At 39.6% G+C, this 27,212-nt stretch overlaps 1 protein-coding gene across 2 annotated transcripts in view; it reads left to right on the top strand.

Moving 5' to 3' along the window:
- The window catches only part of ADGRF1 (adhesion G protein-coupled receptor F1), a gene marked incomplete at its 3' end in the record, with an annotated part of 31,054 nt that extends 7,450 nt beyond the window's left edge, over positions 1-23,604 (top strand). The window contains exons 5-15 of one of the 2 annotated variants that reach the window (XM_084891304.1): positions 480-580; positions 1,426-1,484; positions 3,111-3,173; positions 4,825-4,976; positions 6,130-6,293; positions 7,961-8,149; positions 11,200-12,573; positions 13,810-13,851; positions 14,866-14,925; positions 17,986-18,052; positions 23,037-23,604. In XM_084891304.1, coding sequence (XP_084747430.1) covers positions 480-580; positions 1,426-1,484; positions 3,111-3,173; positions 4,825-4,976; positions 6,130-6,293; positions 7,961-8,149; positions 11,200-12,573; positions 13,810-13,851; positions 14,866-14,925; positions 17,986-18,052; positions 23,037-23,089 — 2,324 coding nt within the window. Of the gene's footprint in view, positions 1-479; positions 581-1,425; positions 1,485-3,110; positions 3,174-4,824; positions 4,977-6,129; positions 6,294-7,960; positions 8,150-11,199; positions 12,574-13,809; positions 13,852-14,865; positions 14,926-17,985; positions 18,053-19,622; positions 19,697-23,036 lie in introns of those variants that run through there. The other variant, XM_084891305.1, reaches the window with a different exon arrangement.
- Between the last annotated feature and the right edge of the window lie 3,608 nt (positions 23,605-27,212).

The following is a 27,212-nucleotide window of genomic DNA, read 5'->3' as shown; positions in this document are numbered from 1 at the left end:
TCACATATGAGTGGTCACACGTTTTCCTACTTATAAGGTTGCCTGGATTATCAGTACTTTCCCCATAATGTTCCAAATCCATGACTGAAAATTCTGGTTGTATGCTTCCTATATTACTTTAGATCTGTGGTCAGCAAACTGTGGCTCGCGAGCCACATGCTACTCTTTGGCCCCTTGAGTGTGGCTCTTCCACAAAATACCACGGCCTGAGTGAGTCTATTTTGAAGAAGTGGCACTAGAAGAAGTTTAAGTTTAAAAAATTTGGTTCTCACAAGAAATTTTAATCATTGTACTCTTGATATTTGGCTCTGTTGACTAATGAGTTTGCTGACCACTGCTTTAGGTGAACATTCATCATAAAAATACATTGAAAGATTAATGATGAAAAAATGGGCTCCACGTTGTATTTCTGTAATTCTATGTTCTAATAAAGTCAAGTGAATAATTTTTATATCTATATGTTTTTCTGTTTCTCATAGAAGTTTGGGGCACTTTCAAAATTAATGAAAGATTTACAAAAGACCTTCTGAATTCATCTTCTGCTGTATACTCCAAATATACCACTGAAATCGAAATTCAAGTACGTATTTTCTACTTATGGTGTAAGAAATTGTTGGCTAAACATAAGTTCAAATGTTTCCAATTCAACATGTTTATTTAATACCTATTCTTAATCACTCATTTACAATAGATTATCACATAGTAGTTAATCACTCTGCCCACAGCTGACGTACTTTGAACATTTTCTTTCTAGGAGAGTTTAGCAATTGAACACTTTTCACGTCTTTTGTGCTCAGTTTTGTTCATTTACTTGGGTAATATTATGCCAGAGCTTCTTGGTTATCTTCTATTTTTCTATCTGTCAAAAGAAATTTTTTCATGATCTGAGGCTCAATTGTCAGCCTCTGGGATTTATTCCATAAAGAAGCCTTTCTTGTTAGAGGCTAGACAAAGTTACTGAGCAAAAATTCTGAACTTTATAACGAAGTCACATACAACTAGATCTGTGTGCCTCTGCTAGGATGAGGTGCGGGTGTGGGTTTCACTGAAGACTTGCACAAATCCTTGGCTCAGTTTAAGCATCTATAAAAATGGCTCATTTGGGGGAAGAATAAAATAGATTTTGGTTGAATTTATAATATTATCTGGCTTCCAATTCATCCTTGAGTCTAAGCAGTTGATTCTTCATTATTTATGAGCAATCTCAAAAATAAATTATGTGCATGTGTATACATTTTTCAATTGTCATTTTAACCATATTTTTATAACATGTAACTACCCCCTGCTGTATCTTTTTCCTTTGCTCAGTGTTTCTGTTAGTTTATTTGGGGTCTGCATCCATGTTTTGCTCAAATGCTTTCCTTGTGTGGAGACAAAAATTAACATATCAACCTTTGTTTGTTTGTGCATTTTTTCTTTTGTAAGCTTAAAGAAGCATACAAAAGAATTCAAGGTTTTGAGTCAGTTCGTGTCACTCAATTTCGGTAAGTACCACAATGCCCAAATCAAGGCCATCCCTAGATTTATGCATCAGTCCTGAAGAATGCCTAGTGCTGTATGCCAATTGTCTTTGACAGGATATAGGTCAGACCTGCTCATTATGGTCTGATTCTTACCAAAACTGGACAAAAGTCTGAAGGGGAAAGCCTATATTCTTACATAAGTGTGCTTAGGAATGTAAATATTAAATGGTATTCTCAAAGCTATGGAGCAGAGAATAGAATTGGAAACCCCAATTTAGAATTTAGAAGGAAGCAGAAGATCTTGTGTATGTGTATGGGAAGGAGTGAGAGGTAGGGATGAGGGTTGTAGAGAGATGGATTTTCTTCTATAGCCACAGCAGGGTATGGTGTATCATTGGGAGCCAGAAGGGAGCCTTGGGTAAAATTGTATATTTTTTGTGTAGATATCATGCATACAACATAGCTCAAAACCCCATAGTCATTGTCTACAGCAAATAAAGAGATATTTAGTAAACCATTCTTTTGTTTATATATTAATGCCAAAGTTATTTGGTTAGTTAGCCATGTGTGCATTGATTACCAGATATTTGTAGTCTACTTAATGGAGGAAGTGGCTGAGAGGTCAAAACCTTGACTTCTTATATAATTTTTTCATGGTTAACTTGAACAACAGCTAGAGGAAATTTTCATTTGCTATAAATATATTGCACTGGGCATTATCCTTTAGTTACTTATGACTTTAAAATGTATTTATAATCCAATGCTAGGGAAAAACACCATTTTTTAATTAAACCCATGTTTATATAATTAATCATTTTCTATTTGACTTTGCTGTCATTAAACTCATAAAACTGAAACCTGATCATAACATTTTTATATTCAATATTCATATTTTTATTTTTTGTTGTTCTGGTTTTCCATTTATATTTCTAACACATATTCCATCATATATATCTTATAAGCTGTCTCCAATAATTTGTAGACAAAATCATAGTTAAGATAGGTATAAGTCTATAAAATACAATGATTTTTCCCCCTTTACGATATGAGTTAATTTCTCACTGTCTCCATTTAATTATTTGTTGAACAGGATTGTAATATTTGTGAAAACTTATTTAACCTAATCAAATCAAATGAAATAATAAGCATAAAAATACTTTGTAAAGAATTAAAAGAGCCATATCAATGCAAGGATAATATGCTCAACCTTACATAAAAGGGTATTGGATTTATTTATACATTGTGAGTGGTAATTCAATGTATTTGAGCTTCAGCATGTCAGAGATTTTAATACATCAATTAATAAATAAATAATTACTTGACTCAAATTCTCCTTGGGACTCAGCTCCCTTAGTTACAAAATGACAATAATATAGTGTTCACCTTATAAAATTATTGCAGAATTAACTTAATTAGTACATGAATCTCACTTGTTTTTTTGTAATTTTAAACACTCTATAAGCTGATGGTTTCTAAGTGTCTTGAGATTTGGCCTCTCTCCTAAATGTCTGACCTAAATATCCAATTGCCTATTACCATCTCCACTTGATTTTCTAGTAGGCATGTTAAACAGAATATGTTGAAAACAGGAGTCCTCCAACTCTGCTCCTCATAACCTTAAACCTACTTCTTCCATCTCAATTACAGCGATGCCATTTTCCCAGTTGGACAGACCCAAACCCTGGAGTCATCCTTTAACTTTTTATTGAGGTATAACTTACATTCAGTAATATGGTCTGACTTTAAATATACAGATTAACAAACTGATAAATGGTGGAGTGGATGAGGGTATGGGGAGGATAAATGGTAATAGGAAAAAATAAACTAAAAATGATTTGTCACTGTAAAATAGAAAAGAAAATAAACTCTGACAAATGCTTGTACAAGCTACCACCCATCAACACAAAACATTTCTAATACCCTCAAAGTTCCCTTGTGCCTCCTTACAACTAAGCTCCATGCCCACCTCTACCAGCACCAGAAATAACCACTGTTCTTATTTCAGTTCTTATGTGCAATTCTAGAATAGGCTAGTTTTGCCTATTCTAGAATTGCACATAAATGGAATCACTCAGTGTGTAATATTTGTGTGTCTTGCTTCTTTTGCTCAGCATAATATCTTTGAGATTTGTCCTTGTTTATTTTGAGTATCGTGCTTCCTTTCCTTTTATTGCCCAGTAATCCTCCATTGTATGCATATACTACAATTGGTCCATTCCTTGCCATCATGCTTGACTGGTTTCTTTCTCCAGTACCTGAAATCTGCTCCATTAGCAATTCCTATGACTCAGTTTTCAAGTACAACATGAATCTGTCCACTTTTCCCACATGCTGCTACCCAACTAGTTCTTGCTATCATCTCCTCTTTCCTAATCAGCCTTTCTGATTCTTTCCATTCTGTCTATTTTCTACAGCAGCCAGAGTGACCCACAGGTTGAGAACTGCTAGCAGGGTTGCCTAAGATCATTGGAAAACACAGATATTTACATTACGATTCATAACAGTAGCAAAATTGCAGTTATGAAGTAGCAATGAAAATAATTTTATGGCTTGGGAGTCACCAAAATATGAGGAACTGTATTGAAAGGTCACAGCATTAGAAAGGTTGAGAACTACTGCTTTAAGCATTGAAAAACACTCCCAATTGTTGACCTGAAACCTAGTCTTTAATTTGTCACACTCACAGAAATTTTCCTGTCTCAGGCCCTTTGCATGTGCTGGCATAGCATACCAGTAGTCTTTGCATCACTGGCCTTTCCTTCTCATTCAGACCTTAGCTTCAAAAACCCTCCACATAGAGAAAGCTTTTCTGACCAATCTTATTAAAGTGGGCCTCATATCTATCTGCTATTCTTCTCACTGTACCTATCTCACATAACACTCAACAAAAAACAATATACACTGAGTGGCCAGTTTATTATGATCTCTGAATGCATAATAATCTGGCCACTCAGTATATGTCCTATACAATAAAAGGTTAATATGCAAATTGTCCCCTCGACCAGGAGTTCAACTAGTAGGCAGGCCAGCCAACTGCCCATGTTCCCCCCTCCCTCTGGACAGGCTGTCAGGACCCCACCCATGCATGAATTCACACACACACACACACACACACACATACACACTGAGTGGCCAGATTATTATGCATTCAGAGATCAAAATAATCTGGTCACTCAGTCTATATAATATAAATTAAATTAATGCTTATCTAGAGAGATTATTTGTCTTGTCTTCTTTGCCAGAACGTAAGCTCCATGAAAGCAGGGACCAAATCTGTTTGATTTATTCCCATGGATCCAATGCTAAGCCCTGACTGACTGAATAAATTAATCTCAATTTTCCTTCCACATAATCATTAAAGAAGTGGAAGCATCATTGCTGGGTATGAAGTTGTTGGCTCCAGCAGTACATCTGAGCTGCTGTCAGCCATTGAACAGATGACTGAGAAGGCCAAGGGAGGCCTTCAGAAGCTATTTCCACTGGAAGATGACTCTTGGAGAGTATTTGGAAAAGGTAACACTAAATTCCCACCCTCTGCCTAGGTGAATCCTTTAATTGGTTGCTCATTTGTGTCTGTAGGAGATAGATTGGAGAGGTTTCTGATACAGAATTATTCTAAGACTGACTTCCAGTAGAAACAGGAAACTGTTTATGATGAAACAAAATTTCAGTCTGACTAGTTTAGATCCTTGCTGATCTGCGATCTGATCTCCACTGTAAATGCTGTGGAAGACTGATTTCACCGCAGGTCTGATGGAATGACTCAGCAATAGTTTACTGGTATTCATGTTGAAATATCTCTGGCATTGGTAATTCCTGAATAATAATTCAAGAAACCAAGGAAAGAATGAATATATATTGGTCTTTAAACATTCACACAGACATACACACAAACGAATACACACACACACACACACACACACACACTACTTCTTTCCTTCAGATATTTTTTCCCTGTTTACTTCTTTACATCCAATCTTAAATCTCTGCTATCAAAATGTGTTCCTCTTTCAGCAACACTCATCCAATAAATATCTACTAAGTGTTTAAAGTGTCTAGACACTTAGGACACAGCAATGGGGAAAACAAACCAAAAACACAGCTCTTGCTGATCATCCATTCAAGGTCTCCTTTTCCCAGTCCCAATCATGTGAAGACTGTATTATTAAGGATCAGCTGCAAGAATAACTAGTGTCTAGTCACAATGTGAGAAGCTTTTACAGGGTGCAAAGTAGGGTATGTCACCCCAAAATGGCAACTGCCCATCTTTTAACCATATTGTTACTCCTTTGTTCCGTAGCATTTTGAAGATTTTTCTGGTTTTCTAGCACTCACTTAAAGAGTAAAAATATTTCCTGGGAATGGTTATACCCTGTCTCATTTTTACCTAACACATATTAGTTGATAGCCCACTAAAAGTAAGATCGTTGGCAAAGGTCAGACACCTGGAGGGAGAAGGGCCAGACTCAGAGAGGATAGGGCATGGAGAAGGAGAAAAGGCAGCTGATAGGGCTGAAACTGGGCATCAAAGACAAGCTTCTCCTACTCCTGAATATTTCTGGGCATTGTCTCTAAGAATATGACTTCTAATGCACAACTATATGGTGCATAGAGAGTGCCAGGATATTCAGAGACATTTTCCCTCTCTGTTTCCATTCTCTTCTAGTTCAGTGTAATAGCATTGCCTTTGGATTTGGGTTTAAGAACGATGAGTATACGCTTCCCTGTAGCAGTGGCTACACTGGGTACATCACAGCCAAGTGCCAGCCCTCTGGATGGCAGGTCATCAGGGAGACATGCGTGCTTTCTCAGCTGGAAGAACTGAAGAAGGTAAAACATTTCCACCTTGTAGACTTGCCCTGGTTTTGAGTTTCACAGGGGGCACCTACCACTGAGCATGGCTAGGGGGAGAGTAAAATATATCAAATTGTCTCGTTTGTCAATATGCAGAACATGAGGGTGACATCAGACCCTGGTAAATCCAAGGCGTTTGGGCATGAGTAGAAGTCTAGGTGGCAGCTGAGAAAGCCAGAAAGGGTCAGAGTTGATGGTTTTGATGTGGAGGGGTGCTGCAATAGAGTGAATAAATGTTGAGGGGTCTGAAATAGATGGCAGAATAGAAATTAAGCTGGACTCAGAAGTCCAGAAAGTCTGGGAATCAAAGACCCAAGTGAAGGTGTGAGTCCAAAGTTATAGACTTAGTACAAGTGAGAATGTCAGAAATCAGGGCAGGGGTTGGGATTGGTCAAAGATAAGCCATATAGAGCAATAGAACTGCAATAGATACTAAGAGTCATCTGGTTTATCAAACACCTTTTATAGATTAGGAAATGAAAGACTAAGGGACTAACAGTTGGTCCCTCTGGTAGCAATAGTGTTGAATTCGAAACATGGTCCTTTGATTCCCAGTCCAGGACTGTGACCTTCACATAATGCTGTCTTTGGAAAGTTCAAGTACTTAAGACAAGGCAGATAAATAGAAGCTAATGATGAGGAATTAGAAGTCAAGTCACAGGAAAGAGGGACTCCAAGATTAGTTCACAGACGCTATTCTGCAGATAGATCTCCATAGTGAGCAGAATTTCTGTCCTAGCCCGAGATTCTGCTAGTGCAGTAGGGAAACTCAGAAAGGCATTATCTTAAAGGACTCTGGAATGTTCACTTCTCCCTCTTTGGACTTCAGTTTCCTCATCTGTAAACTGGGGAGGAAGATTGGATCAGATGGCCCCTGGGGAATCTATCTTTGCTGTTGCCTTCTTTGCCTCAGATATGGACATGGGCCATGTCTATGTGAGGGTGTGAGGATGAGGGCTGGCAGAGCACAGGAACCTTGGACAGTGAACAGCACTGTCAGCCAAAGAGAGCTAAAAGGAAACCATATAGGATCTGAATTCATTGATTGACTTGTTCTGACTAAAAGGGAATATTCCTTCTTGGCTGCCTTCCAAGCTAGCCCAGAGTAGTGGAAGCATCTGGAAGTTTTAAGGAAGAAGTAAAATTCCAAATGCAGTGGCAAAGTGTGGTCAAATTTCCCTACATGTCCCTCTGTCTTCCCATCCTAAAAGGATGTCTCAGTATAGTACTGTGATTATAATAGGATTTAGTGCTGCTTCCTAGCGGGGTACAGTTTGGAAAGTTACTGAATCTCACTGGACACCAGTGTCTGTATAATTAGGATAATAATTCATCTGAAAATGCATTTTAATAAATTTCTTCAAGTTTCTATGTTCTTAATGGTACCTAGCTCAAAGGGTGGTATAAGAATTAAATCAATGAATCCTTGGTAAAGCATTTAGCACAGAGTAACAACTCTGAAATACAAAAAGCACTGAGTGAAAGCCATCATGTTATCATTGTTATATAATATCCTACATTATAATGTACCATACACGTTAGTGATGTAGCCTAGAATTCTGATTTAAATTTGATGAAACACAAGCATGTTTTTTTTTGTTTGTTTGTTTGTTTTTGTAGAACTTAACCATTTTCATTTCTAGAATTTCAGTGTGATTGCAAGCAATGCCACTGAGGCAGCCATGTCATCCTTGGTGCGAAATCTTTCAGTCCTCATTCAGCAAAACCCATCAACTACAGCTGGGAATCTGGCTTCCGTGGTGTCAATTCTGGGCAATGTCTCATCTCTGTCACTGGCAAGCCATTTCAGTGTGTCCAATTCAACAATGGAGGTATGGTCTGCCTGTGCTTGAAGGGCCACTTTATTGATGATTATTATTTAAAAAAATGTTTTAATTATTCAATTACAGTTGATATTCAATATTATATTATTCTCAGGTATACAGCATAGTGGTTTGACATTTATATAACTTACAAAGTAACCCCCAATAACCATACATAGTTATTATAATATTAGAGGCCCTATGCACAAAAATTTAGGCAAGAGTAGGCCTTCCTTTCCCTGGCTGCCAACACCGGCTTCCCTCCAGCCCTGGCTTTGTCAGGGAAGACATCCAGAAAGACGTCCGGGAGATGTCTGGTCTAATTAGCATATTACCCTTTTATTATTATAGATTACTTACTATATTCCCTATAATGTACTTTACATTCCTGTGACTATTTTGTAACTGCCAACTGTACTTCTTGATCCTTTCACCTTTTTCACCTTGCCCCTAACCCCCTCCCATCTGGCAGTCATCAGTTTGTTCTCTGTATCTCTGAGTTTGCTTCTATTTTGTTTCTTCATTTGTTTTGTTTTTTAGATTCCACTATAAGTGAAGTCATATGGTATTTGTCTTTCTCTGTTGACTTATTTCACTTAGCATAGTGCCATCTAGGCCCTTCCATGTTGTTGCAAATGGTAAGATTTCATTCTTTTTATAGTCAATTAATATTCAATTTTATCTCTACCACATCTTCTGTATCCAATTGTCTATCAATGGACACTTAGGTTGCTTACATATCTTTTTACTTATTACTTATTTATTAAAAAAATCCCCTCACTCAAGTATATTTTTCCATTGAGTTTTAGGGAGAATGGAGAGGAGGGAGAAGGGGGAGAGAGAAAGAGGGAGAGAGAGAGAAACATCAATGTGAGAGAGATACATTGATTGTTTGCCTCCTGCAGGCACCTAGACCTAGGCCAGGGATAGAACCTGTGACCCTTCCATCCATGTACCAATACTCGAACCACTAAACAACTCTGGACGGGCTGCTTCCATATCTTGACTATTGTAAATAATGCTGCAGTGATCATAGAGATGCATATATCTTTTAAATGAGTGTTTTGGATTTCTTCAGATATATATCCATAAGTGGGATTGCTGGGTCATATGGTAGTTCTGTTGTTAACTTTTTGAAGAAACTCCATACTGTTTTCCACAATGGTTGCACCAATTTGCAACCCCACCAACAATGCATGAGGATTTTGAAGGGTCCACTTTAAAACTACTTCATAAGGAGGAATAACAAAAGCCTGAGTTGGAGGGGTACTGTTGAAAAGACGGAAGAGGCATGTAAGAGCCTTTGTGTGATTTTTACTGCTTCCTCTGCCATGTGCAAAGATCTCATGGGATCAACTGTGTGAGTTCAAAGTAACAGGGAGCATCCTCTAGGCAGGTTGTCTGGGCAGCACGTGGCTTAGAGGAGAAGAGCCTCTGTACCGGATGCCACTGTGTTGACACAGGTGCCAACTCTTCAATACCTGCTTGCAGTCTGCAGTCATTCTTTCTTGTGAGCAGAAACTCTGGCTTTAGTCATTTATACTTTAAGAACTTCCTCTTTTTTTGACTGGGAAATCCATGCATGCTTTGGTTTGGATTTTTAAAAATTAACTTAAGCCCTAGCCGGTTTGACTCAGTGGAGAGAGCATCGGCCTATGGATTGAAGAGTCCCAGGTTTGATTCTGGTCAAGGGCACATGCCTGGGTTGTGGGCTCTATCCCCAGTGTGGGGCGTGCAGGAGGCAGCCAATCAATGGTTCTCTGTCATCACTGATGTTTCTCTCTCTCTCTCTCTTCCTCGCTGTAATCAATAAAAATATATTCTAAAAAAATAAATAAAAAATTAACTTAAAGTTACATAAGTAAGACTTGGTCACTAAAAAAAGTTCAAATAAGCAAAAGTAAAAAAAAAAATCTGTAATCTGGTCATACTAGAATAGAAACAGCTTATATTTTAGGTATCCTGTCAGTGCCTAGAGGAATGACAAGAGACATGTAGCAGGTACTCAACAAACATTTATTAAAAAAATATCCTTGGATGTATGCATTTTAAGTTAAGTATGTAATATTTCTCAGAATTGAATTATATAACGTATAATGTTACATAATCACACAATTATACTTAACCTCATATAAGGTGATCATTGTGTCAGAAATGACACTAACTATGAATAAATTAAATTCCCTGGATCAAAGAAAAGACGCTCAGAATTCTATAGTTTGGCCATGTATTATTTGCAAGAGACAAACTAAAACCAAATGATATAAAAAGGATAAAAATTAATTAAAGGGGAAAATAGAGCAGGCAAACAAAGGTAGAGGATCCTGGAGGCAGCGGAAGAAACGAGCTATGGGCTCCTGGGCCAGAAGCCACAGAGGGCTCGGTTAGGGTAAACACTGGCCCAGAGTGATAGACACTGGGAATGAGAGTCCTAAGAAAGACAAGAGGCTGATGAGGGACAAAGTGGCCATTGTCAAGCACTGGTTTGGAAAAGGTATATCTCAAACTAAGACCATTAAAACCGACGGCAATTCAATACTTCCTGTGCTTGCCTCCAGTTTTTAAGGATTTTTTACTTTGTATTTCTATCTTCTATTAAACAAAAATAATTAATACACATGAATTAAAACTTGAACATCCATGACATGAATTTAGAACTGATGTTAGGAAAAAAAGCGTATCGTGGAAAGCAGTTAACAGTCAGGTCACACTCTGAGCTGAGGAGTAATGCAGTCATGTTTGTCGCCTCAGGGGAAGGAAGAGCACACCTCTGCAGCCCAATTGCAGGATTCGTTCTCATCCATGCCGGAACCTTGGCATGCCCATGAGTGCTTTGGGGCAATCACCCTGCAGCTGACATGATCCTGTTGACCCACGTTTTTTTTAACCCAAACCTTCCACTTGCGGAACAAATGAGCTGAATTTCACTGATGAGTTTTAATGGGATCATCAGCTGAGCCAATTCTCCAGGGCAATTTTCCTATATTTAGTACTAATGACTATCCACTGTTAGGCCCATTTATCCAAAATACAAACTGACTCGTTTCCTTGCATTTCAGGATGTCATCAGTATAGCTGACCACATCCTTAATTCAACATCAGTAACCAACTGGACAGTATTACTGCAGGAAGAAAAGCATGCCAGCTCCCGGTTACTAGAGACATTGGAAAACATCAGCGTTCTGGTACCTCCAACAGCTCTGCCTCTGAACTTTTCTCGGGAATTCATTAACTGGAAAGGGATTCCAGTGTCTGAAAACCAACACAAGACAGGTTACAACTATCAACCTGAAATGTTCTTGCCAAATACCTCCATTCCCATCAGAGGCCGTGTGTTAATTGGGTCAGACCAATTCCAGGGGACCCTTCCAGAAACTATTATCAGCATGGCCTCATTGACCTTGGGGACCATTCTACCCATAACCCAAACTGGAAATGCTCAGGTCAATGGGCCCGTGATATCCACGGTTATCCAAAACTATTCCATAAATGAAGTCTTCCTGGTTTTTTCCAAGATGGAGTCAAACCTGAGCCAGCCTCGTTGTGTGTTTTGGGATTTTAGTCATTTGCAGTGGAATGAAGCAGGCTGCCACCTACTGAATGAAACTCTAGACACAGTGATGTGCCGGTGTACTCACCTGACCTCATTCTCCATGCTGATGTCACCTTTTGTCCCTCCTGCCGTCATTCCGGTTGTGAAGTGGATCACCTTTGTGGGGCTGGGTGTCTCCATTGGAAGTCTCATCTTATGCCTGATCATCGAGGCTCTGTACTGGAAGCAGGTCAAGAAAAACCAAACATCTCACACACGTCATATTTGCATGGTCAACATATCCCTATGCCTCCTGATTGCCGATGTTTGGTTTATTGTTGCTGCCACTGTGGATGCCACGGCCAACCCTTCTGGGGTCTGCATAGCTGCAGTGTTCTTTACACACTTTTTCTACCTCTCCTTGTTCTTTTGGATGCTCCTGCTCGGCCTCCTGCTGGCTTACCGGATCGTCCTCGTGTTCCATCACCTGGCCATGCCTTCAATGCTGGCTGTAGGGTTCTGCCTCGGCTACGGGTGTCCTCTCATTATATCTGTCATCACCATTGCAGTCACACAACCTAGCCATGGCTACAAAAGGAAAGACGTGTGTTGGCTGAACTGGTCCGGTGGAAGCAAATCCCTCTTGGCCCTCGCTGTCCCCGTGCTGACTATCGTGGCTGTGAATCTCGTGGTGGTATTCTTAGTTCTCACGAAGCTCTGGAGGCCCGCGGTTGGAGAGAGGCTGAGTCAGGACAACAAGGCCACGATCGTCCGCATGGGGAAGAGCATCCTCATCCTGACGCCTCTGCTGGGGCTCACCTGGGGCTTTGGCCTAGGAGTAATGGTGGACAGCCAGAATCTGGCCTGGCACGTTATTTTTGCACTGCTCAATGCCTTCCAGGTGAGAATAACTGCCATCAGGTAACTGGGATATTTGTAGAGAACTGAGTTTGGTGGGACAACTCTTAAAGCTATCTTATCTCCCTGCCTCTAGCAGAACTGTAACCAAAACTGCCTGGCAACAGTGAATAAAATAAAAGTTCCATTTCCCCCAACAGTTATTCTCCTACTGAGGCAGAATATTAAACTTCTTCAGTAGCCCATTCCAGCGCTTTAAATCTGCGAGGTTTCATGAGCTAACGTTAATCTCTCTTACTGCCGACTCAGTCCTCTTTCCCTAGGGCGACCTCACACAGGGAGAGGGAACTAAATCAAGAGCCCTTGTGGACTCTGAACAGTGCAAAGGTAGTCCCCCGAGTGAGACAGAGCAGAAGCTGGCAAACTGCAGCTAGTGCTGTTTTTGTAAATAAAGTTTTGTTGGAACAGAGCCATATCTCTTTGTTTACATATGATCTGTGGCTGCTTTCCTTATGCCAGCAGAGTTCAGCAGTTATAACAGAGACTGTGTGACCTTTAAAACCTAAATATTTACTATCTGGCTTTTTACAGAAAATGTTTGCCAACCCCTGCTGCAAAGAATGGGTTTTACATACCCCAGTCAGAGAGTGTTTGGGGAGTAGGTGCAGAGTAATTCCCAGGTTTTGATGAATCTGGAAGAGAGTCTTAGATCCTGGTTCAATGATGGTTTGCTGGATCACCTCTGCATAATGACTCAGAACCTTAGTGATGCACTGCCTGCACTGAAGGTGCTCTGACTGGGAGAGGAACTTTCGAAGTTTAAGAAAGCCTCTGCCAAGGGTTCCCTGAGGGCTGGCCTTGATGGAAAGGATGCTGATAGAGGTCAACTCCATCCACTTGGCCTTAGGATTGGACCACAGTGCCTCTGCCATCAGAGATGCTCAGCAAATGTTCACTTAATGCCTGTCCTAAAGAAAGGCTAAGATATAGAAGCAAATGGAATGCATTTGTTTTGGGTTTAGGATGACACAAAGGGGAAAATGAATCTTTGCATGCATTTAAAACATTTTTTTCACTCAATTTATTTATTTATACATCTGATTAAACATTTTTGAGTACTTTGTGACATGCTAGGCATTGTGGAGGTCACGGGGTATCTTTGCCTCTGAGGAGCCCTCAGTGTAGTGGGCAGACAACTCTGATGTTGGGCGATAGGATAGAATATAGTATTACATATGCTTTCTTTTCTGGAAAAAATAAAACATGTGATTTTTTTTAGGGTTTTTTCATCTTATGCTTTGGAATGCTCTTGGATAGTAAGGTATGTGCATTAATTTTTCTCTTTATCCCCTAACTGAGGCAGCTAACCTTTCCTCTGCAGTTCTGAGGTTCTTATTCATATACCATAACAGAGACCAGATTACGGGTACTTTTGTAATAAAATTCTGTAATTTTTCAAAAGGTGGGCTCAGTCAGGCAACAAAGGAACTAAACACTCACTGCTGATGATAAGCTATATGGAACTAATCATAACCTTTAATGTGACATTATAGAAAGAAACAGAAAAGTCTTTTTACTTTAAATTTTTGTAACTTACATTATGGTTTGGCAATCATTAAAGAGCAAAAGTACTTTCCTTAGGGGGAAATTCCCTTTTATTCCTTTAATTTACCCATTTACTTAGAATATACTGAAAGACATTCTAAATTTTCAGAGTTTTAAATAGTAAATAGCTTCTAAAATTAAATAACCTAGAAAGGATGGCCAATGTAAGTAAAAGATAATAGAAAAAAACTTAATAATCCCATTTTATTATTTTTCCCAGGCATTGAGCAATTATTTTGAGAACCATAAAGGCAATAAGCTAATAGATATAGAGTTTGTTTTGATAATAACTAAAGAATATTTTATAATTAGCACATGCACAAAACTGCTAATTACAAAAAAAGCAATTTGCTGTTCTTGATTGGCCTAAATAATTCTCATGTTTGTACAAATCACATGGTTAGCAAACTCTTCAACTTCAAAGGTAAACTTCAGTTTAGAAGTTATTTCCACTTACTAATGTCTAGAATATGAATTATTATGGCTTTTGCTTCTGTTGTCCTTTGTTTAATTCTAGATTTGCTGACAGATAGATAAAACAAATGAAGGAAGTAAAAGAAGATAAATCATTTCATGCTTATAGTCTGTTAGCTTCCAGGAAATACTACTGCTAAACTACAATTTCAGTCTGCAGTTTTGTTCTTGCTTTGCAGAAGATACTAGTATTTTGTGATGTTTATGTGCATATGTTGTATATGTGCATCTTAGTATTTCTCTGTTATCCTTATAGCTTCGACAATTGCTGTTCAACAAGTTGTCTCCTTTAAGCTCTTTGAAGCAACCATCAAAGGTAATTATCTCACACTGCCATGCATTCAAGGCACGAAGTTCCACTTTTCCATTTTCCTTTTTCTACAGCCCCACAGAAAGGCAGCTTTTGTGTAAACCCCTTGAGTTTCTGTCACCATTATATTCTGGTTATCTGTCACGGTGGCTAGCACATGGTCAATACTTATTATAGTTGAGTGAGAGAGGAAATGAATGAATGAATGAATGAATGAATGAATGAATGAGAAGGCATGGAAAGCTTCAGGACATTCAAAGATCCAGGTCTGTGGATGCTATTGTGAACAAATACCTTTGAACAATGTCATTTGCTTTAGTCTGACTTGCCTCCCAACTGCGAGAGTCGGTAAGGCCCTTTTCTCTGCCTGTTCAGCTTTCCTATAAACCATTTCCCCCTCTCTAGGAAACTAAAGGGTGAAGTCTTGACTAACTTCTAATATATAAAATACAGTCTCTGAATTTTCTCTCTTAAGCTGGTATAACTGTCCCATGCAGTTCTGGCTTTTAACATTTTAACAAATAGATGATTCCTGTTTTATGGCTCTCCACAAAAGTGCCATTCACATAAGGAGAGTATACTGAGAAACAAAAGCACTTGTACCCATATTTTGTATTTTTGCAGTTAATTTTGACTTTCATCTTTCAGCAAAATACTGAGGACTTTCAGAAAAGTTTCTAAAGTAGAGATTTCTGTGTTTGATAAAAGTCTACTGACTTAAGTACATGAAAATCTATGTGGATGTTTAGAGATTTTTACAAGGGACAAAATAACATTTGAAATAACAAACAGTGATTAGCTTCTGACATTAAACATTTTTTCTAAGTGTGCATTTCATAGTAGATGGAGAGCATTGATAAAAATTAGGGATCAGGGACCTATGGGCTGGCAGACCTCCACTGTATCCCCCCCACCCCCCACTTTTTTTTATTTTATTTATTATTTTTAAATTTAAAATAACTGGTTACTAACATTACTAATAGGTTTCAAGTGTACAATTCTATAATACATCGTCTTTGTATTGCATTGTATGCTCACCACCCAAGGGGGTCAAATACATGGTGACAGAGGGAGACTAGACTTGGGATGGTGTTCCCTGCGCTTCTGTTACTGGTGGTACAATCTTAGGAAAGTCACTTAGTACTTTTTGGTTTCTATTTTCTCAACTATTAAAACTAAGTTGGACTAGTTCCTCAAAGCTGAAGTGTTTTTGAGTCTATGTCTTAAAGAACTGAAAATCCCTCGAGTCATACATGTGAAACTAATAAATAATTCACTGCTCTTAAGAAAAGGAGGGAACTACAGCATATACGACTGCACTGAAGGAAAACCTTACCTTGATAAAGTGAGACAGGACACTCTTCACTCTGCAAAGCAAAGAGAGAAAAGATCCCAAAACAAAACAAAACAAACAAAACAAAACAAAACAAAACAAAACAAAACAAAACAAAAACAAAAGCAGAGATGCCTGACAGTGTCTTTTCTGCCTGTTTCTAACGTAGTGTTGACACTTCTCAGAAGGCCACGGTGGCCAGTGAGGGGTCTTCGTTTACTGGATTGCACCCTATCTCCAATTGTGTTTTCAAACCAAGTGATAAAAATGAGAGTTTGTTTTTTGATTAGGTCACTTATTCGCTTTAAAACAAAAGTACAATGAGTAGAAGAGATGGGTATTTGTAATTTCCTGGTGGACTTTGAATGAACCCGCAGCAACTCTGATTACACTGGTTGAAGAATGATGAGAAGAAGTAGAAGAGATTACACTAGGGATGAATCCTCCTCTCAAGATTCTCTCGTGGGAGAGAAAAGAGAGTGAGGGTAGCAGACACAGAACCATGAGGAGCAGGGAGAGCAGAGTTGCCAGGATGTGAACAAGTCCATATGTTGGGAGGAGCCAGCTAAGAGAAAACAATGAGAGAGAAAGGATAATTGACAGAAGATTCCTGGGAAGTCAGGTTGAGTGGCTGGACTGCAGACGGAGGGACCAGGCTTTTCCCTGACACAGGAAGTTTCAGGCTGGTGCAGATAGGGCAACATGTACAAATTGGGGACATGATGTGGGACAATTCAGACCTGGGTTTTGTTTTGTTTTTAAGTAGGAGACAAGGCCATCCATTGAGCAATGAGCATAGGGTTGGTGAGTAGAGAATCCTGAAAGCAGTGCACATTAGAATTGTTGGCTGAAGGGAATGGAAGCAGAAACCAACGATGTTCTCAGCAAATACCAGCCCTCAAGCCACCAGAACTCTGTGGGGAATCACAATGAGGTTTCTCTCACAATCCTCCCCCTGCTGAGGGCTCATGGTCTCTTCTTGGACCTTCCATTGTCCAAGCCACATTCTACAACTCTGAGCCAAGAGCCAGACTCTAGTGACCTCTACAGGTATCCTCTCCACAAAGAAGGGGTTTATTTATCCCTATTTCCGATGACTCAGGTCCTACTTTCAAGCAACAGCACTCAATATGAGATGTTAAATTAATGACTAAATTAATTAACAAGTGGGTAAAGGACATAATGTGTCTTAATACTTTCACCTGTTCCAGTAAGTGCATGCTGCTTATTTTAAATATTTTATTTCAGTTTGATAATTTAGTTTAAAAATTTTAATTCTATTTAGCCTCAATGACAAAGGAGGCATTTTTCTCAAAGAGATCTGAACACTAAGAGGAGGCAGAATAAAACAAAGCTTTACTGGAGACCATTTTTTACTAGAGGTATTGTTTTTTCAGCATAGGTTTTTCTAGTGATAAATATGTGAACTATGAAATGTAAGCCTGGGCATGAAAAAGGGTAATGTATCCTTTAGAGCTGTTTTTTTTAGTTTGTTTTTAGAAATCCCAAGAATATACAGGAGCAAAATTCACTTAGAAATAAGTTTATGCATTTTCAATTGATTAAAGCAGAATAGAGAATAAAGAAGTGAGAATTCAAATTTCTTAAAAGGATAATAATGTACCTGGTAGCTAGAATAAAGGATTGTTAATGACATCAAGTAGTTAGGAAATGCTCACTGTCACCAAAAGGATACTATTAATGCCCAAATGACTTATTTTTCTTTTGTGTAGCAAAACTCATCAGAATTATCTGCCAAACCCAAATTTGCAAAGTCTTCCAACCCAGTGCAACACAAAGGTGAGTCACAATAAACAAAAGGATATGAAAGGTAGGAAGAGACTGTGAATACATCAAATAAAGAAAACTCAATGGCAACTTTAATATATATATTAAATATTGATTTTCGATCTATATATTTAATAGATATTATTTAATATTATTATTAATTATATTATTTAATATTATTGTATATTATATATTATTTAATATATATTAAATATTGATTTCAGAGAGGAAGAAAGAGAGAGATAGAAACATAAATAATGAGAATCATTGATCGGCTGCCTCCTCCTCACCCACCACTGGGGATCCAGCCCACAACTCAGGCATGCTCTCTGATCTGTAATTGAACTGTGACCCCCTGGTTCATGGGTTGACGCTCAACTACTGAGCCATGCTAACCGGGCTCAATGGCAACATTTTAAAAACTCATGTGAGAAGTGTGAGGGTATCAGCCAGTTCTGTGTCCAGAGTTTGTCTGAATGATGCTCAGGTTTGACACAGTAATATTGGGGATTTGACACTCATGGAGATCAGTGACTATCACGTTTAATTTCATCACAAAAATACTAGTATCTTCTCAACTAGACAGTATATAAATCTGTGACATTGATCACTGAGTACATGAAGTGTGGTTAAACTAACATCAATTGTGTCCTTACCAGAGAGTCTCTCCTTCTGTGCCAGCTGCTGAGCAGTGGGCATGGACCAGGTTCTATGCCCTAGTGTTGGACATATCCTCCGCCCTAGAGTGTTCCTGGAAAAGGAGGAACCACCATCTGCTTTGGGGGAGAGAGTACTGTCCCCTCTGCCTATGACATGTCTTGTTTCTATGCTCAGATATTGGCTGTTGCAACTATTGGCTGTTGTGAATGACACTGAACTCCCAGAAGATTGGTATTTAAGCATTGCAAATAGTTATAGTATTGCTGGAGGAGAAGGGAGCATGCAGCATCGAGGCTGAGGAAGAGACACCACGTTACAAGTTAAGCTGAAGTCATACTTAAGAGTCCCATTTTATATTAAAATTACATTAGTACCTTATTAAGATAGGGAATCAAAATTATTTGAATTCAGTCTCTTGACACATGAAGTTCAAGTGTCTGAATTTGAAAAGATACTTCTCTTCCAAAATGTTTAATGTGCCTTAGGTTCCAATATTACTGCCACCAACCAGCCTGAGGCCTTTTGACAAACTTCTTTACTTTTTGGATTTTGTTCCTCATCAGTAACATAAAAAACAAAATAAAACAAACAAACAAACAAACAAAAAATACAAAGATATCGCTAAGGCTCCCCCTAGCAATAACATTCTGTGGTCTCAAATCTGCTTTTTCTCATTTCCCAGCATTATCTGAAAAGCATGGTCCTTCTCTTGTCAAACGAGAGATGTCTGACAAACCCCAGTTTCTGTGGCATTAACGAAATGCTGTTCCTGTTGGCCAGCTATATTCTAGATCTTTCCCTATTGTTTTCCTAAAACTGTCCAGAATTGTAAGGAATTGCATCGGCTTCTTTTCATTTTGGTCTCATGCTTGATTCCAACTCCAGAGTAGCCAGAGTTCTAACCATCTTTTTCCTCTCTTAGGCACTTATGCATTTTCTCATACTGGAGAGTCCTCAATTGGCATCATGCTAACTCAGTTTTTATCAACTGAATAAGGCTGAAAACCATAAAATCAAGAAAAAAAAGTTTTGGAGCAACTTGACATTTCCAGCTAAATGTCAGTGAAGAAATTAGTTCAATAGTAGATGGGATTTTCTGATGGAAAAATCTGGACTAAAAGGAGAAGGTTCCAATAGTTTCGTCACTGCCCTCTTTATCTTCAATGAAATGGAAAGATTGATTCTTATGTGGTTTGAATCAATTGATTGCTCCATAAACATAGAAGAGTAGGTTTTGCCAGAAATTGTGTCAGTTGTACCAGTCTTTCACTGCCACAAGCTGCCTGTCCTTTTTCATAAAATAGCACCTTTCATATGGCACTTCCAATCCTCTGAATCAGAGTAGGAAAATGTCATGAAATTGCTTTAGATACATTGATGGGCCATGTTCACATTCTTATCAAAAAGTCAATGGTATAAATTTCCTAAGAAAAAAAGTCATTTCCCTCCCACATTTTCCAGTTGGATCTTATGCTTATTTTTGCTTTTTAGGTTCAGTTACTTAACTTTGAAAGTTAATCAGAAATAAAATGAAAACTTCCATTTCATTCTTAATGCAGTATTTTCCAGTTTGCAAGGCACTTTCATCTGATCTCCAATCCAGCGATGTGAGGTGTGCAGGCAGACCTAGTACAGAGATGAGGACATAAAAGCTTGTACAGGTGACATGACTGGCCAATGACTATAAAGCCAATGAAAGGTCATTGGGGACTTTTAAGACTTTTGCTTCCTAGTCCTTTTGTACAGTCCCATAATAGCTTTGAAAATTACCTGTGATCCTAAGAAAGCTTTATGAGGTTATACATGTGGTTCATTACTCCCAGAATTTTCTCTATGTAAGCAGCAAAATGTGGCAGAGTTTGGTTGACAGCTTCCAGGGAGATACTTTAAAACATCCTGGATTTCTTTCATGGTAGATTGGAGGTACTTTCTGGAAGTTATTTACACATATAGCCAGTGCCACTTGTATGTGAAATACAGAACAGCAGGCAAATAGACACTTGTGAAGTGATATTTTCTTCCATATTTCCATCCCTATTGGCTCACCTGAGTCCCAACCCCAGAAGGACCAAGGTCTTTGATTTCTCCTTGTTTCCAGAGTTTCCTAGAGATTTGCACTGTGGTTTTGAAGGCAAGAGTTGATTTTTTAAAATAACAATTTTAATGATGATGATGATGGTGGTGGTGGTGGTGGTGGTGGTGTGATGGTGATGACAATGATGGTAAGAAGTCAAAGAAGAAGAACCAATATTTATGGAGTACTCACTATGTGCCAGGCACTATTCTAAGTGCTCTGCATAGATTAACTCACTGTGTTAAAAGCAGGCTGGAGTAAGAGATTCCTCTTGCAGGTTTAATGACATAAGTGGCCATGTTGGAGAATCCCATGTGACAAGGAAATGTAGGTGACCATGAGGGTAGGCTCTCACCAAAGGTCATCAAAAATCCAAGGTTCTTAATCTCACAACTGCAATGAAATGAATTCTATCAACAAACCCGAATGAGCTGTAAGTGGGTTCTTCCCCAGTTGAGCTTCCAGAACAGAGATGGTGCTTAAAGCCATGGGACTAGATATCACATAGCAGATACAGGGAGAGAAGTAAGAGGCTCCAAGCACTGAGCCAGGCACCCCATCATCATGAAGGAGAGGAGGAGGACCCAGTACAGGGGAATGAGAAGGAGCAGCCTGTGAAGTAGGTAGGAAGCCAGGGGAACCTGCTGTCCCAGAAGCTAAGAAGAGCATTTTGAGGATTTCAGGATGCAATGGGGTTAAATTCTGCTGAGAGTCAGGGAAGATAAAGCACCTGACTTGCCTATCTCAATTTGAAACGTGAAGGTCTTGGGTATATGAGTATAATAGGCATAGAGTAAGGAATCTCACTGTTGGGATGTTTCACAATAGAATGGAATCATGTTTAGACTTTGCTTGGCCTTTTATCAGATAAGCTCTTCCAGATCTGTAACTCGCTAGTTTAGAAAGATTAATTTCAAGTTTTTCTCATGCTTCCAGAACAAATAAAGGGACCGACAAATAGTCACTTGAAGGCACCTAGAGTTTTTCAGACTGATGCAGATTTCTCTAAAAGCCTCAGACCTATTTCCTTTTAAACAATTATTTTTTTAAAATATAGCTTATTGATTTTTAAGGGATAGAGAGTTAGAAACATGGACCAGCTGACTCCTGCACACCTCCCACTGGGGATGTGCCCGCAACCAAGGTACATGCACTTGGCCAGAATCGAACCTGAGACCTTTCAGTCTGCAGGCTGATGCTCTTTTCACTGAGCCAAACCGGTTAGGGCCAATTCTTAATTGGAAAGACTGTTTGCCTTTTTGTTAAGATGGCAGAAGGGCTGTGCTGTACTTACCTTTATCAAACTTCAGGGGGCGAACTTGGACTGAGAAATAAATCCTGGACAAATTGCTGGGAGAGTAGACACACCTGCCACCCACTCTGGAACTTGGGGGTTTGAAACACATTTTAATCCAACTTCTCTAATTAGGAACAGTTTACAGTGTTCCTGCTGTGATTTGTATAGTAAGATAAATTAGGGAGTTAGAGAATAATAGCTCTGTTTCAGAACAGCAAACAATACCTCTGTTCCCTGGGTTTATGCCCAAGGGCACTGGTAAACAGTGAAGGCTGTTTCTAAGCAAAGCAGGAATTAGCCATGGCTGGTGTGGAATTTTCACCTGCTAGGAAACCAGTTAATTCAAGTACATGGTGCAAAACAGATTGGGAGCACTCTGGGAATTTTTTCTTCTTTTTTTTATTTATTTATTTATTTATTTATTATTTAATTTTTAATTTTTTATTAATCTCTTCCCTTGGGAGAAAATAGTTTGGCAAATTGTTTAGTTTTGTCAGACACGAGCCACACTTCAATGACTGAGTTACCCAAACTCTAGAGATTCCATTTGGTCCCCAGGGTCTCTAGGGTGGAGAGAGCCAAACAGAACACACCAACATAGACCAGTGATTTAGTAGGTCCTCCAAGGTGGTCAGGAAGGACCAGAGCTGATTGCAATTTGCTGCTCAGCCCTCGTCTTCCTATGAAGAGTCCCATAGGTCACTGTTTCCACGAATTCTCCGGGAACTGGTCTGCATTTGGCCTGGCTTGCTCCTCACCCAGTGTCCCCGAATGGCTTCCTGTGGGGCCAGTGAGGTGGGTTCTCTCCAGGGTGGAGTCCTTGGGAGGCCCGGCCTCCACCTTGCCTCAGTCATTCCTCAGGTGCTTTGCAGTTTCCCATCAGTAAAACCACAGATCTGTATTTGTTAGATAAGCTCTGAGATCCTTCCAGGCCTGACTTTCTCCAATTCTGTGTCTCTTCATAGGTAACACCCTGGGAGAAGAGAAATTTATCACCAAAGAGTACCAGCCCAAGTAGGTTTGGCAAGACCTTATCTCGCTGGGTAGGAATCACAGATAAAGCATTGCCAACAGCGACATTTATGCCAACCAGATGGGAGGCAACACCCCTTTGGAATTCTGACCTGATGCTTGAAACCAGAGCCGAGGAGCGCCCCAGTATGATGTGTTGCCAAGGGACACACTGCTTCTGTGGATAAGATTTCCTGGTTGTTAGATCTCAGCCATGTCCCCCAACAGGGCAAGGGCAAGGCAGCTGTGGATTCCATGACAACACGAGCTGGGCACTGCCAAGGACAACGCTCTGTGGCCTACAAGCTTCGCCTGGCGCTGGCGATATGTGATTTTGTTTCCCTGAAGTCAGCTGGGCGGGGAAGCCAGCCCCACCTGTCCTCTATTTCACCTGATTGTGGAAAATATTACACAGCCCCCTCCTTTCTGTGAATTAAACAACAAATAAATAAATTGCATTTATGGAATCACTCCTAGACTTTATGTTGACAATATTTTATACAATAAAGTTTGCACCACATGAAATGCTCATGTCCCGCTTTCTCTTAAATTAAGGACTCTCTAATGTACCTCTCTACCCCTCACCCTCAGCAGAATCAGGCTGACCTGGAACTTGTTAGAAATGCCAATTCTTGGACCCACCCCAGACCTTCTAAATCAGAAACGCAGGAATGAGGTTCAGGATCACCTGTTTGTTTTTGTTGTTGTTGTTGTTTTTTTTTTTTTTTAATCTCACCTGAGAGTATGTTTTTATTGATTTTTGATAGATGAAGGGATTTAGAGAGAAAAACATCAATGTGAGAAAGAAACAAAACCCATATGCCATGACTGGGGATGGAACCCTCAACCTAGGTGTGTGCCCTGACTGGGAATTGAACAAACCCTCCAGATGACCCTAACACAGCAATTTTCAACTTGGTGTACCACAAGAATTTTTGAAATATGTGATACCTGACTATTTAGTCAAGAGGATGGACCTCTTTTTCCTTGGATTGTCAAATTAAAAAAAAAAATGAAAACAGCCAACACAACAATAGCTATCTGGTGTGAATTGAATCAAAATTATACCTTTTCTTTGGTGATATTGGCAAAAAAAAAAGCATCTTACCTATTAATAAACATGTAAATTGACTGTACCTCTGCTATACCACCAGCCAATCAGGAGTGATATTCAAACTAACCCAACAAAGATGGCAATTAGTTTGCATACACAGGTGAAGAGTGAGGGGGGGAGAGGGAGAGAGTTCTGCCCTCCCCACCTCCCTCCAGGCTCTCAGGGCCTCTGGGCAGTGTGAGAAGGCGGGGCCGGAGTGGAAAGGCGGTGGAATCTTTGTGCATCAGGCTTCTAGTAATATATATATATATTTATTGATTTCAGAGAGGAAGGGAGAGGAAGAGGGAGAGAGAGAAACATCAATAATGAGAGAGAATCATCGACTGGCTGCCTCCTGCACACACCCCACTGGGGATGGAGCCCGCAATCTGAGCATTAGTCTTGACTGGGAATAAAACTGGAACCTCCTGGTTCATAGGTCAATGCTCAACCACTGAGCCACGCCGCTGGGAGCATAATATATTTTTTGGAGTCCGGCAGAATTTTAGTAATTAGGTTATGTGTACTATGAGATAACTAAGTTTGAAAATCGCTGCTCTGATGCCTGCTCAAATTTGGGAACCAGTGACTTTGAGAACTCAGAGAGGGAACTTTGCGACAGGCTCCCAGCCTCCCCTTAAGCAGGAGGGCGAGGAGGGGTGGGAGTGAGGACCTCCTGCAGGTTCATTTTCTGTTGCCAACACTTCTGTGAGCCTCAGGAGTGAAGCAAGTCTATGGAATGGTGAGAGCGAGCTATGTTTAAAGCTGATGGCAGTGCTCTGGGCGCTGTACTATAACTGTTAAGAAGAACTACGTGCATCAACTTGGTTACATGACCAAACCTTAGCCACTCCATCTGCCAGCGAAGTCACTGTTGGGAGATCATGAGAGAAGCCTGAACATTAATATCACACTGCGTGGTATTTGGGAAGCATCTAATAAATGGTGGCCAATAATAATATTCAGAATGCTAATAATGAAGCATGAAGTCTCTAGAACATTGGTACTTGTTTCAAAGCAGTGAGCTTAGAGGAAAGATCCAGTTTTCAGGGACCATAGACAAAGGTTCACATCTCAGTTCTGCTACTGACACTTGGATGGGCTACCTCAGTGGTCAGCAAACTGCGGCTCTCGAGCCACATGTGTCTCTTTGGCCCCTTGAGTTTTTAGCAAAGGCCAGCTTAGGAGTACCCTAATTAAGTTAATAACAATGTACCTACCTATATAGTTGAAGTTGAAAAAATTTGGCTCTCAAAAGTAATTTCAATCACGGTACTATTGATATTTGGCTCTGTTGACTAATGAGCTTGCTGACCATTGAGCTACCTGATCTCCCTCACTTGGTAAAACGGGACAGCTGACATTTCCCTTGCAGGTTTCACTGGGAGGCTTCGGTGGAGAAGGAAGTAAAGCAGCCTGAATACTAGTGATGCTGGATACCTTTTCTTTTCTCTTCCTCTTTTTTCCTGTGGGAAAATACACCCAAATGTTTAGGAGTATGAAGGTCAGCATGTCAGGGATTTACTTAAACAAAACACATTGGGGCATTCTATCCAGATGGCTTAGAAAATACCCATTAAAGGAGGGGGAAAGACTGGAGACAGCTGTGAAAGAGGCAGGAACCCCTTTGTATAATGCTCTTTCTTGTTCATTATCCTATAGAAAATTCAATGACCCCTGACAAGAGGAAAGAAAATTAGCCCAGGCAAAGAAGTTTGTACGAGGAAGAATGCTGAAGTCCGACTAACCATAAGACATTTCTAATTATTTTTCCTTGTTAACATACCATAGAACTTAAAGTATATCCAAGCGCATGGCTGTAGCTTCTAAAGAGGGCATTTCCAACTGAGCAGTGCTCCCAGGTTCCTGAACGCCAACCCCTTTCTGGCCCCTCTCTTCCTCTGCCCTTTGTTTTTTACTTGGAGGAAGACCAGCCACCAGCCTGAGATGTCCTTTTCCGGCCTCTCTTCCTTCCGCCCCGCCCTGCCATCGGTGTGTACACGTGGCCTCATCCGGGCCCTGCAGCTGTGGGGAGGGGCTGTGGAGTACAGCAATATTCATTTGATTGAGGGTTTAATGAACCAGAGTTTATATGCAAGCATAAGCACAAGATGTATAGGAGGTGTGACTATGAGGTGGTGAGACTGACTCTTTGTTTCTGCAAAAGGAATCTTAAGTTTTATTTTTTTTATTCATTGAGGAGGTGTGGTAGAGTGGCCAGGAGTATAGGATCTGGGCTCCACATTTGCATTATAGCCTTACACTTAGTCTAACATCCTCTGGCCCTCCAAGGCCTCGGTTTCCTCAATGGTAAAATTGAGACAGTGGTGGAACTTACCCTTGAGTTGTTATGAAAATTAAATGCAATAGTGCATGGAGCAAAATTTATAGAACATAGTTTGTGTTCAATAAATCTTAGCTATTATTACTTTTCACATTTATTTTATTATAAATATAGAAGTTTTTAAGAAAGAAAGAAAATAAAATTATTTTCCTGTCCTAGCTGGTTTGGCTCAGTGGATAGAGCATCGGACTTTGGACTAAAGGGTCCTGGGTTTGATTCTTGTCAAGGGCACATGCCCAGCTTGTGGGCTCAATCCCAGTAGGGGGTGTACAGGACACAGCTGGCCACTGATTCTCTCTCATCATTAATGCTTACATCTCCCTCTCTCTTCCTCTCTGAAATAAAAAAATATTAATAAAAATAAAAATTATTTTTCTTATTATATTTTTGTCTCCCTAATTATCCCCTACTATCAAATAATCATCATTAAACATTAGAAATACATCTTTTAAGAGTTTATCCTGCCACATAAATGAGATCCACTTTATACAAGTACGTGTTCTGCCTTATAAACTCATATTTGCTGTTTATTTCAAAAATTCACAAAAGAAATTTGTAAATTTTCTCTGAGACTGAACCGTGTATGAAATACAAAGGGAACAGATCTCTGAACTTTAGAGAATTTATACCTAATTTTCAAAATAAAATCTGCCTTATTCCATATGGTCACTGCTATTTATACACACACAAGAA

This window comes from Pipistrellus hanaki (assembly GCF_964339955.1).
Source record: "Pipistrellus hanaki genome assembly, chromosome: 7".
In the NCBI taxonomy this organism is placed as follows: Eukaryota; Metazoa; Chordata; class Mammalia; order Chiroptera; family Vespertilionidae; genus Pipistrellus; species Pipistrellus hanaki.
Note: the sequence above shows the minus strand (reverse complement) of the source record. Positions and strands in the feature narration are given on the sequence as shown.